The sequence below is a fragment of the Atractosteus spatula genome, chromosome 9, assembly GCF_055471065.1.
Source record: "Atractosteus spatula isolate fAtrSpa1 chromosome 9, fAtrSpa1.hap1, whole genome shotgun sequence".
NCBI lineage: Eukaryota > Metazoa > Chordata > Actinopteri > Semionotiformes > Lepisosteidae > Atractosteus > Atractosteus spatula.
This window is the reverse complement of record NC_142714.1, coordinates 28284044-28296095: the sequence shown is the minus strand read 5'-3', so window position 1 is coordinate 28296095 and position 12052 is coordinate 28284044. Positions and strand designations below refer to the sequence as shown.

At 45.1% G+C, this 12052-nt stretch overlaps 1 protein-coding gene across 1 annotated transcript in view; it reads right to left on the bottom strand.

Moving 5' to 3' along the window:
* Positions 1–12052, bottom strand: part of LOC148828485 (SPARC-related modular calcium-binding protein 1-like) — a 155725-nt gene that overhangs the window by 36491 nt on the left and 107182 nt on the right. Inside the window, exon 3 of the mRNA XM_088926038.1 lies at positions 7052–7157. Coding sequence (XP_088782164.1) covers positions 7052–7157 — 106 coding nt within the window. The remainder of the gene's footprint in view (positions 1–7051; positions 7158–12052) is intronic.

The following is a 12052-nucleotide window of genomic DNA, read 5'->3' as shown; positions in this document are numbered from 1 at the left end:
GTGGGAATGCCAGGGCACTTATGGGAGAAGGTATGAGTTGTGACAGTACCCCCTCCCTCAGGATCAGCTCCCGATGACCCTATGGGATGATCTTGAAAAAATTAATCAATCAGGTCTCCGTCCCGAATGTCTTTTTTGGGAATCCAGGAATGTTCCTCCGGACCATAACCCTTCCAATCAACTGTCGGTGACCTCGATGCCAACAGGTGTCCAGAATCTTGTTGATCATATATGAAGGTAGTCCATCGATGAGTCGAGGAGGAGGTGACGGGGGTTGCTGTCAGGAAAGGGGGCATCTATGGTAGGGTTTTAGAAGGGAGACATGGAAAGAAGGATGAACCTTGAGGGTAGGAGGGAGGGCTAGACGGTAGGTAATGGGGGTAATCTGAGAAAGGATATGGAAAGGTCCAAAGTATCGGGGTTCCAATTTATGACAGAGTTGTCTAAGATGTATGCTCCTAGTGGACAACCAGACAAATTGACCCCGTCGTAGTCTAGGAGCAGTTCGCTGTCGCCGGTCCGCGGTGGTTTTCAGACAAAGAGAAGATTTTTTAACAAAGAGCCTGGCCTGTTTCCAGATCTTCCGCAAAGAAGCAAGACGTGCCTGGAGGGAGGGGATGTCGGATGTGGACATGAAGTCAGGAAACATAGGAGATTGATAACCCAGAGTGCAGAAAAGGGGGGACATCCCAGTCATGGAAGTGTAAAGGGCATTATAAGCATACTCGGCCCATGGGAGGAGAGGGACCCAATCATACTGTGAAGCAGAGACATAGGCATGGTAGTAAGTGAGTAGTTCTTGGTTGATCCTCTCGGTAAGGCCGTTAGCCTCTGGGTGATAACCAGAGGTGAGATAAGTGGTAGCTCCAAGTGATTTACAGAATGCTCTACAAAACCTTGAAATGAATTGAGGTCCTCGATCAGACACAATGTCAGTGGGTCTGATCGAAAATCCACTGAGATCTGTGATCAAGGTCTCTTAGGAATAGGAAGTGGTTTGAGCAAACTGGCTTTCTTTAGGTGGGATGATTTGGCTCTGGCACAAATGGGACAAGCTCGCATATATTCAGCGATGTAGGTCTTCAGCGACAACCACCAGAAGTCTCTTGAGATAAAATCGGTTGTGCATTGAATTCCTGGGTGGCCAGCAAAACGAGAATCATGTCCCCACTGAATCACTGCACAGCATAAAGAATCTAATACAAAGAGTCCGTCCGGTGGACACTGAGGGGGAACCGTCTGGCTGGTGAGTGCACATCTGATCTGGTCCTTGAGGTTCCATCTTACAGCTGCAATGATCCTGTTGGGGGGTATGATGGGTTCAGGGAGTCTTTCAAAATCTGGGGGTCGTGGAGACGAGACAGGGCATCCGCCTTAGCGTTCTTGAATCCAGGGATGTAGGTAATGAAGAACCGGAACCTGGAGAAGAAGGGAGACCAGCACGCCTGGTGTGGGTATAGGCGTTTGACAGTCTGTAGGTAGGAGAGGTTCTTATGGTCCATCAGGATAGTGAAAGGGTGTAAGGTACCCTCCAACCAGTGCCTCCATTCCTCCAGGGCGAGTTTAATGGCAAGAAGCTCCCTATCACCGACATCATAATTGGCTTCTGCAGGGGAGCATTTTCCTAGAAAAAAAGGCACAGGGATGGAGGACACCTCTCTCTCCATGGTGTTGAGACAGTACAGCACCAACCCCATAGACCGAGGCATCAACTTCTAAGGTAAACGGAAGAGAGGGATTGGGGTGGCGGAGAAGCGGAGCCGAGGAGAAAAGTTGTTGAAGGCGATTGAAAGCCTTATCTGTTTCAGGGTTCCATTTACCAAGATCTGGGCCCTTCCGGGTCAGGGCAGTAATAGGAGAAACAACCGAACAGAAAGCTCTAAGAAAACGTCGATAAAAATGTGAAAAACCCAGGAACTGCTGTATCTGTTTCAAGTTCTTAGGAGTAGGCCAGTTTAGAATGGAGTCCCTCTTAGCAGGATCAATCTCAATACCCAGAGGAGAAAGGATGTAGGCGAGGAAATTAATTCTAGGGCGGAGCAGTGGCGCTGTGGCTAAGGATCTCCACCTGCTGCTGGAAGGTTGCCGGTTCAAATCCTACGGCTGGCAGAGAAATCCTACTCTGTTGGGCCCCTGAGCAAGGCCCTTAACCCCAACTGCTCCAGGGACGCCATATAAATGGCTGACCCTGCGCTCTGACCCCAAGCTTCTCTCTCCCTATCTGTGTACCTGTGTGTCTCATGGAGAGTAAGCTGGGGTATGTGAAAAGACAAATTCCTAATGCAAGAAATTGTATATGGTTAATTAAGTGATCTTATGAAAGGTGCACTTCTCCAGCTTTGCGTAGAGTTTGTTCTCAATCAGGCGCAAAAGGACCTCATGGACATAAGAGACGTGATCCTGGAGATTACAGGAAAAAATGAGGATGTCGTCAAGGTATACAAGGACATATTTGTGTAGAATATCCCTAAAGATGTCATTCATGAAACCTTGAAAAACAGCGGGAGCTGTTTTTTGATCAAGTGAATGGCATCACTTGATATTCATAGTGGCCATGAGAAGTAATGAATGCCGTTTTCCACTCGTCACCCTCCTGGATATGATTAAGTTGTAGGCACCACGGAGGTCAAACTTGGTAAATGCAATTTTACCAAAATGGTAGCGCCGTGGATAGATTCCAAAAATGATTAAATGAGAGGGAGGGGATAGCTGTTCTTGATAGTGATGTTATTAAGACCTCAGTAATCAATACAGCGTCTGAGAGTTCCATCTTTCTTCCGGACAAAAAAGAAGCCAGCACAAGCAGGGGAAGTGGAAGGGTGGATGAATCCAGACTTCAGCAATTATTGAATATATTCTTCCATTGCTTGAGATTCAGCTAACGAAAGAGAGTAAATGTGACCTCTAGAGGGAAGAGTTCCAGGGAGCAGGTCGATGGGACAATCATAAGGGCGATGTGGAGGGAGAGACAGAGCCTTCTGTTTACTGAAAGCCAGATGCAAATCAGAATATGGGAGAGGAATTTTAGAGAACTCATCCTGGGAAACAAAACAGAGTGAGATTTTCTTGGGGAGTTGACAGCAATTAATATGGCAGCTGGGTATCCAAGCAGTAAGCTCATTATGTGACCAGGAAATGCGTGGATTGTGAGTCCGTAACCAAGGGTAACCTAGCACCAGCAGGTGGGAAGGGGATTGGATGAGAAAAAATTGAATGACTTCCTGATGGGTTGCGCCGATGTGGAGAGTGAGAGGGGCTGTCTACTAATCAACCAGACCAGGAATCAAAGGGCAGCCATCAAGGGTAAACAAATGGGTAGGAAGGGAGACAGGTAGTAAGGGGATGTTCAGGGAAGAGGCGAATCCAAAGTCAAGGAAGTTTTCTCTGGAGCCTGAATCAATAAAAGCAGAGAGAAAAATTTGGAATTTGTCCCAAAAAGGGTTGTAGGGAGAAAAGGTCCGGATGTGGAAGTGGAAGTGGGTACAATACTGGGCTTAACGGTGAGCAAAGAAGTATGAGGTGGGCAGATAGGACAGGAAGCATGAAGATGGTCTGAAGCCACACAGTAAAAACAACGTCTCTCACTAATCCGACAGGGCATCTCAACAGAAGACACTCTAGTTAAGGGAGTAGCCTGAGGGGGAGTGGAAGGGGTTTGGTATTTAGATCTGCGTTCCTGTAGTCTGATGTTGAGCTCAAAGATCCACAAAATGAAAGCCTATAAGGTAGGAAATGGTAGATCAGGAAAAGTGGTAGATAAATGAGGTGGTCCTTGAGTTCATCTGACAATCTACGGTAGAATAATAATAATAATAATTCCTTATACTTATATAGCGCTTTTCTGGACACTCCACTCAAAGCGCTTTACAGGTAGCCACCAATGTGCAGCATCCACCTGGATGATGCAACAGCAGCCATAGTGCGCCAGAACGCTCACCACACATCAGCTATTAGTGGGGAGGAGAGCAGAGTAATGAAGCCAATTCATAGATGGGGATTATTAGGACGCCATGATTGGTAAGGGCCAATGGGAAATTTGGCCAGGATGCCGGGGTTACACCCCTACTCTTTTCGAGAAACACCCTGGGATTTTTAATGACCACAGAGAGTCAGGACCTCGGTTTTACGTCTCATCCGAAGGACGGCGCCTGTTTACAGTATAGTGTCCCCATCACTATACTGGGGCATTAGGACCCACATGGACCGCAGGGTGAGCGCCCCCTGCTGACCCCACTAACACCTCTTCCAGCAGCAACCTTAGTTTTTCCCAGGAGGTCTCCCATCCAGGTACTGACCAGGCTCACACCTGCTTAGCTTCAGTGGGTTCCCAGTTGTGAGTTGCAGGGTGATATGGCTGCTGGCTCCTGGAATTCTAGGAGATTTGATCTGCCAACGAGAGGAAATCTATGATGTAATCCTGAAGCGACCAAGAGCCTTGGGTAAGGGCAGTGAGATACAGCCAAGTAATGTGAATGGTGCAGACTGAAGACAGATTTCAGGGTGGATGTTAGAAGACCCAGGGATATTCCAAATGAGGATGTTAGACACCCAATCCAGTGCTTGACCAGTAAGGTAAGAAACCATAAATGCTATTTTCTCAGGATCAGTAGGAAAACAGTCCGGGGAGAGGTGGAAAGCCATCCAGCATTGAATGAAAAAAGTCTGGAACTTTGTGGGGCTTCCATCAAACATGTCCAGAGGAGGAAGTGGTAGAGGGCAAGCAGGTGCAGTAATAGGAGCAGCAGGCTGTGGATGTGCAACATAAACTACTAATCGCTGAATCGTTGGCCGAGCATCCGGGAGTGCTCTTGAAGGATAGAGAAAGAGTCAGCCTGGCCCGCTGTGTCCATGTCTTTAGGCTCACTATTCTATCAGGAATACTGAAAGGGGTGAGTGGTTGAACCCCTGTGTGAAGCCGTGAGAAAGGGAGTTCGAGCAAATGTAAATCCAAGATTCCAAATCCAAGTCGTTAGGCAACAGTGAAGTCAAAAGTAGGAGAACTAGGTCAAGTAATCAAGGAGTCAGGTAGAGAGTATTAGAGCACACAAGAGAATGTTGTGGAAGACTTCTCAATAGTGAGTGTAGGTAAGCTGGTGAAGAGTGTTTAAATGTTGAAGAGAGAGAGACGTGGTTGGATAATTAATTCCTGGATGAGCGTGTGCAGTTTAGTACGCTTGGGAATGCCAGGGCACTTACGGGAGAAGGTATGAGTTGGGACAACTATTTGCTGAAATGTACCATGGCAATGATTCATTGTCAGCAGGAACTGTGAAAGAAGCTATACGGGCACTCTCACATGGACCATGTGCAGTTCCCCAGGAGTAACAGAGTGCTTCTGAAGAACAAGCAGCCCATTGCTCAGTCCTTTGCTTTGATTGGCTTCATCTCAGTGCTGATGGGAAAAAGAGCATTTTATGGTATATTTTAAATTATATTTCTAATTATTCTAGAAGTATTTTATTTGGTATCTTTTAATTCATTTTATTTTGTCTTGCCTTGTCTTTCTCACACCTGAAGAAGGCTCCACGGCCGAAACGTTGTGTTTTTCAAGTACAACTGTTTGGTTGGAAGTGGACCCAGAACACAATCCAACATATTTATAAGCATTGTTATGGGAAATTATTCTTCATTTATTTGTTTTCCAAATTATGCAGATTAGGAATGAGGAATGTATCTGCCACATAAATTGAGAACTGCCTATATTTATTTTCATGACTTAATGAAGTCACTGCAAAGAGAACTAACTAAAAGGTTAGAAAATAATGAAGATAGAACACCAATAATAATTCATAACATTTATATTCATCCCTAAATTTTCTTAAAGCACATACACCAGGGCCAGTTTCCCAAGAAGCCAATTAACCTACCAGTATTTGGACTTACAGTTTTTGGACTGCGGAAGGAAACTGGAGCACATGGTGAAAACCCACATGAACACTGGGATACTATACAAACCTCACACAAGTTGCACCCCAGATCTGGAATTAAAACACAGGGCCCTAGCAATGCCGCTGTGCCACCATGCCACCAACATCATTTTTATGCATACAAGCTAAATTAATTCATTAATTCCAGTAAAATAACATTTAGATTAGAATCAGATTTAAATGTTTCATTTCCAGAGTTAAGGGGAAAACATAAGTTACACAAAATAGCAAGCCAAAGAAACACAAGAAACTATGCATGATTTAGGGAATTATATTGGCAAATGATCATTGTTGTTGGTCATATTCTATTGTTTAGATTTCTATTTATCTACAAGAATGTGTTTCAAAAACAGAAAAGAGCATCGCAAATGGATGTCTTCAGTCTTGCATGTGTTTGTTCATATAAATCAATAATAAGAAAATACTATACAAATAGGATGTATGAGATAATTCTGAATCCCTGAATAGGAGCCAGTAACACCCTAATACCCCATACTTTACTTTTTCTGCTTAATCCTTGCCAAAGAAATCCAGGCATGGGGCAGGGATTAATACAGTATGTATCCATGGGAGGCCAAACCTTACTTACAACAAGAGGCCCATCTAGCCTTCGGCTGATCTCCTTGGCTGATTTCCGTAAATGCAAAAGTCTGAAATCTATAATATGTCATGTTCTCATTTTTATGATATATAGATAATATATAGAGTCCATACATACTGACAACACCAATACAATATGCTAGCTTAAAATAAGATACAGCAAATATCTGTGGTTGTTGAAATTATAATCATTTCAATTTTCATGCTGCAGAGATAGTGGAATAATCATGACATCTGCTGTATTCAATATTTTGACACAACTACATAGCTCATTATTTACTTGATTAGATAATGAAATTATTTAATGACACAAAGCAGTTCATTAAAGTTAAATGAGAGTCTGGGACTTAAATACTTAAGCCTTTACGCTAGCCAGCTGACAGAAACAGTGCATCACTGATACTTAAAAATATAAAAAAAGGATTGACAAGTTCATTTCACTAAGTGATTAAAAGATAAAGATCAGATGATTAGTGCAGTTACATGGTTAGAACCCTTAGGAATCAGCTGATATCATGCTTTACCTTCCTACTCCAGGGGGAGTGGGTGAGTTTATAGCTTGTACCATGTCTGTGGTGAGGGCATCTAGTAAGCTGGTGATGAACTCCACTTTCTTTTCATCTGGGCATCCTAGGCCAAAGAGAAAGGAAAGATTGTTACTGAAGTTTGTGATGCCTGAGGACTAGCAGACAGTTTGCCAGCCAAGGTTTCACTTGAGACAGAAGGCTAAGAGATTAATTCACTCAGAACAGTTTGCCACTGCCCATTTCTTCTGCTTTAAGAAAGGTCAATTTATGGTTAGATCATTTGATTCAAGCCAGACATAAAGTTGAAGTATGCTGGCGTCCTGAAGGTCCAGTGGGCTGCAACAGCCTGAGATTTGCAATAGTGTAAAAGTTATAAGAAATCAAAAAGAGCAACAACAGATCAACATTTCAGGGATAATATGCTGATTGATGCCAAAGCTCTGTATAATAGGGCATAGTATCTTCACAGTGCTTGCTGGTGGGCTTTTTGTCCGCAATTGCCCTGGATTGTGTGTGTAAATGTTACCTGGACACATTGTGAGTCTGACAGTCTTCATTGTGAAATCAGAATAAATTTGGTCTGACCATGTCACATTAGATAGAAAAATAAATACAGACACACTCTCCCAATACAGCTTTGACGTTTGAAAATGCCTGTACACAATACTCAGTAGACTTCCAATTATTTTTCACTATGAATGTGTAGCGGCAATGCTTGTTAATAAGACAGAATTAAGCGTTGCTGTGCTTTCCTAAATGAGGCCCCATCTCTCTCTTCATCTCTGTGGTGCATCCTACTCCAAGCTGCACCTCGATTGGTTGGCCGGTAGCCAGAGGACGCCAGGACAACGCCTATTGGACGACTGCTGAAACAGAGTTGCAACAGAGCCTGTCAGCTGGTTTGGTGTTCGTGCCGGGAAATATGAATCCATACACAGTGGATAAGTAAACCCCATGTTCTACATTGCATCTCGGGAATTTAATTGTTACCTCAACACAAGTTGTTATCAATTTAATTCATGAGTAATGTATTTTTTTCTCTGTTGTGTATCTCTTTGTGTTTGCATCTCTTCGAGATTATACCTTGTATATTGATAACCCTCACAGTAAGGTCTGCCGCCTGTATCCAGGCAGACTGGTATATGTTTGGTGCACAATTTATGTTTAATAAATGTATCTCGTGTGTTGAATCCGTTTGTGTGCGTTGTTAGTTGTTCTGACTGATTTTCTAAAAGCCATAACGAACCACCTCGTGATTACTGCTACAATTAATAATTGTCTCAGTAAAATCACAAAACCCCTACATTTATTGGTGCCCCGTGTGAGGATGGGTTTTAGAATGAAATGAGAATCAATCGCACAGAATAACCGATGCTGTGATTTCAGTGATAGCGCAGCCCCACGGTTCCTGTACACGAGAAAAAGGGTGTGCTGATAACTGCGAAAAGAAATCCTCCTGCTCTTTAGCGTTTATTGTAACATTTGCTGATTGGAAATCCATCTGCTCGGGTGTTTAGATTCCACACTGTGTTGTGTAAAAAAAAAGTAATACTCTTTAAGTTTCTGCTAAAGAAACTGCTGCTGAGGGAGTTAGGAGAGACCTGGAAGCAAGCTTGCAGAAAAAAGAAAAAGAAATTGAGATTTTACATGAGCTCAACCAGGAAAGGCAAAAGGAGATTGTGCGTGGTCCGGATGAGAGAGAGAGACTGCAAAAGGAGCTAGATGCTGCCGTACGGGAAGCAAAACAGGCTAGATCCCACCGGCATGCCAGCCCACCTAGCAGCCCGGATCGATCACCCAGCGTGCCGGGAGGAGGTTTCTCCTGGCCAGGGTCTGTGGTCGGGTCGGCATGGGGGAGGTCGCCGAGTCCTGCGCAAGACGCAAGGGCGATTCAATCCAGGCATAGACCCCCCGGTCCTGATCACGGCCGTCTCCCTGCCCACGGAGAAGCCATAAAAATTAACCTCCACTCCCTGAGACAGCTAGCAAAAGATGTAGAAAGGTTCGACCCGTCAGTGTCAGGGAATAATGTGGAGACCTACATCAATGAGCTGAAATACACTTTGCAGTTAATGCCCGAAGCGACAGAACAGGAAAAGGCTATGTTAGTAACAAAAACTACCATCCAAGTGGTCCATGAGTGGATGTCTAGACAAGGACCGGAGGTCTGTAGTAGCTTTGAGGAGCTGTGTCAGGCAACGATCTGAGAATTTTCGGCTTTTTATTATGAGAGGCTTAGGCGCACTTATTTTGCAGGGCGGAATGAAGAGGGTTGCGAAGAGAACGTGAATTTCAAAGGTTTATTCATTGCTAATCTGCATCCCTCAGTCAGGAAAATGATTGTGATACATGCTGATGCAAAAGAGATGAAAATGGCTGACATTAGGAGGTTAGCGCAGAAAGCCTGGGGAGCTGAAGTCTCTACTTCATCAGAGCGCAAACCTGATAAAACGGCTGTGTTCGCCACTAAAGCCAGCAGGATTGACGACTCGCCTCGGCTCGAGGGAGCTGAGGTTTCTGAGCCCGATAAGCCCCTGCAAGATAGGCAGGCAGGACCGCATTAAGTGTCAGAGCCGCCGTGAGCACTCCGGGGAAGGCAAGGGCTCAGGCAAAGCATATCATAAGGCTGGACAAAGGGAGTCTAGGCTTGAACGAGCCTTGCTTGAGAGATCAGGACAGGGTAAACCTCCCACACCGACTGCCGGAAGCGTGAATGAGCTGAGGGGGACCACGCCACTCCTCACTGGAGGAGGTGGGGATCTGCCTCCCTCAGTCTATCTGATTGGGTGGGAGGGTTCCTGACTGGAGGAAGGCAGTGACTCCGAGTTGGGCGCTGACCCCACCCCTGAAGCCAAGGAAAAGGTAGGCTTCAGACAATTCTTAGGGGATCTCAGCCAGAAAGACAGAGCAAGGCGCTTTTATATCAAGGTTTCTCTGGAAAACATCTTAGATAGAGAAGCAATGATTGACACTGGGGCTGAAATTAGTTTGATGTCAGCCGATTTACTTAGTGAGCTCAAACGAGGAGCGAAAGGAAAAGGCATCAGACTTAAGGTAGAACCATGTGAGATAGATATTTCCAGCTATACCCAGGATCATGCCAGGATCACACACCGAGTGTGGGTGGCACTGAGGTTTGGTCCAATGAACGTAGTGCATCCTGTTTACATCTCTAGATTTAAAACAGAGCCACTACTCATTGGCCAAGACCTGCTTGACAGGCTGGAGCCTCTGGTGGACTGCCAGCGTGGAAAATTGTGGGCTCAGGTCAAAAACCCTAAGCCTGTCGTACAGCGAAAAGGGGGGTTCAGTGGTTATGCTGTGCTCACACAGTGCCCACTGAACACTATAGCTGAGTTGGAGGTTCCTCCTGGTTCCTCTGGACGAGAAATAAATGTCTCTTCTTGCTTTCCAAAAATACAGGGAAGTCCTGCCCAGGCCAGCACTGCCATGGTCTCCCAACCACAGGAGCAGTGCTCCGAGCAGCTGCTTGACCCACCAGGTAAAGCACACCCCTTTTTCATCCCTGAAGAACAGTGGATCTCCCTGTCCGATAATGAAAGGGAATCCTTTCTGTGCATCCTGGCACCTCAGGCGGACCAGGACTACCACCCCGTGGTGGTGGGAGGGGTCCAGGTGGCAGAAGTGCAGATTGATTATGTAATTCTTAGCCTCAGCTCTGAGAAGTCCATAATCAGTGAAGGTCTGTTCGAGCACCTGTCGCGAAGCCGTCAGGTGGCCCTGGTGATGCAGTCACAGATTCTGTGGTGGGCACCCCCACCTCACAGGCCCATACGGAGCAAAGGAAGCTGTGTAGTTTCCATCTTCATCGGAAAAAGAAGGTGCGCTCACTACTTCCAGGTAGCACCTCAGCTGACCCACTCGGTCTGTATTGGTGCAGACCTGTTGGTTCAACTGGGTGCCCAGCTGGACACAGTCAACAGTGTGCTGTGGATGTGGGTGAACCCAGATGCCCACTCTCTAAGTGGCGACCCCGAGAACATTCGGTCAGGTCAGACGATTCCTCAGGCCTGCCAGGTAGTAAACGAGTTGGACCTGATCGTTCCTACGTCGACGGCAGGATTTCTGGTACGCCTAGTCCTAAAGAAGAGACAGAGAACAGACGCCGAGATGGTTTTCTTCCAACCATCAGCTCAGTTTATCAGACTGAACCTAGTAGTCTGTGGTACCCCCAGACTGGGGCGGAATGGCCGAGCCACCTGCCTGTTAGTGCAGAACATAGCAAAACGGGATGTTAAAATCCCTGCTCGCACATACAGATGCAGCCATTCAAAGTGCGCGGCACAAACACATACTGCAGGCATTTGGCTACGTCATCGCGCATCATACCGCGGTACGTGATTGGTTGACCCACAGGGGCACTCGTGGTGCATTGGTCAGTCGTAGAAAGATTTAAATGTCTTTACCATGCCCGTTTTAGTATTGACTATTTATATGGAATTTTACCACTGAAGGGAAATCTTAGTAGCTGAGCATAAAAAGAATAGGAGCATAACGCGTGTGAAGGCCATAAACGATATTAATTTTGGAACATAAACATACAGTATTACAGTATGTAAAGTGTATATGGCTGATCTCGGTACTTTAAAGAAAAAATACACACCAGTATTCCATTTCTCCCTTAACATTTTAAGCATCGAAGTCTTTAACTAACGTGAAATAACGTGTATAAAAAGTGGTAGTTTTAAACTTTTCTGCGAATACGCTCGATACCGGAGTAAACAAGCATACTTTTAGAATTTGATTAATAGGGAATATAATATGGAATTGCGTATCTAAAGAAATTAATAACTATATAATTATATTCATGTACTGCAACACAAGAATAGTATACGCTGTACAGTGGTGTGGTGGTCCAAGTGCCCGACTTCTAAGCGAGAGGTCGGCTGTTCAAATCCAGATAGTGTCATGACTTTTCTTTTAACAAACATTTCTTTGAAAAAATAAAATAGCAATATTATGGACAATTAATTGACT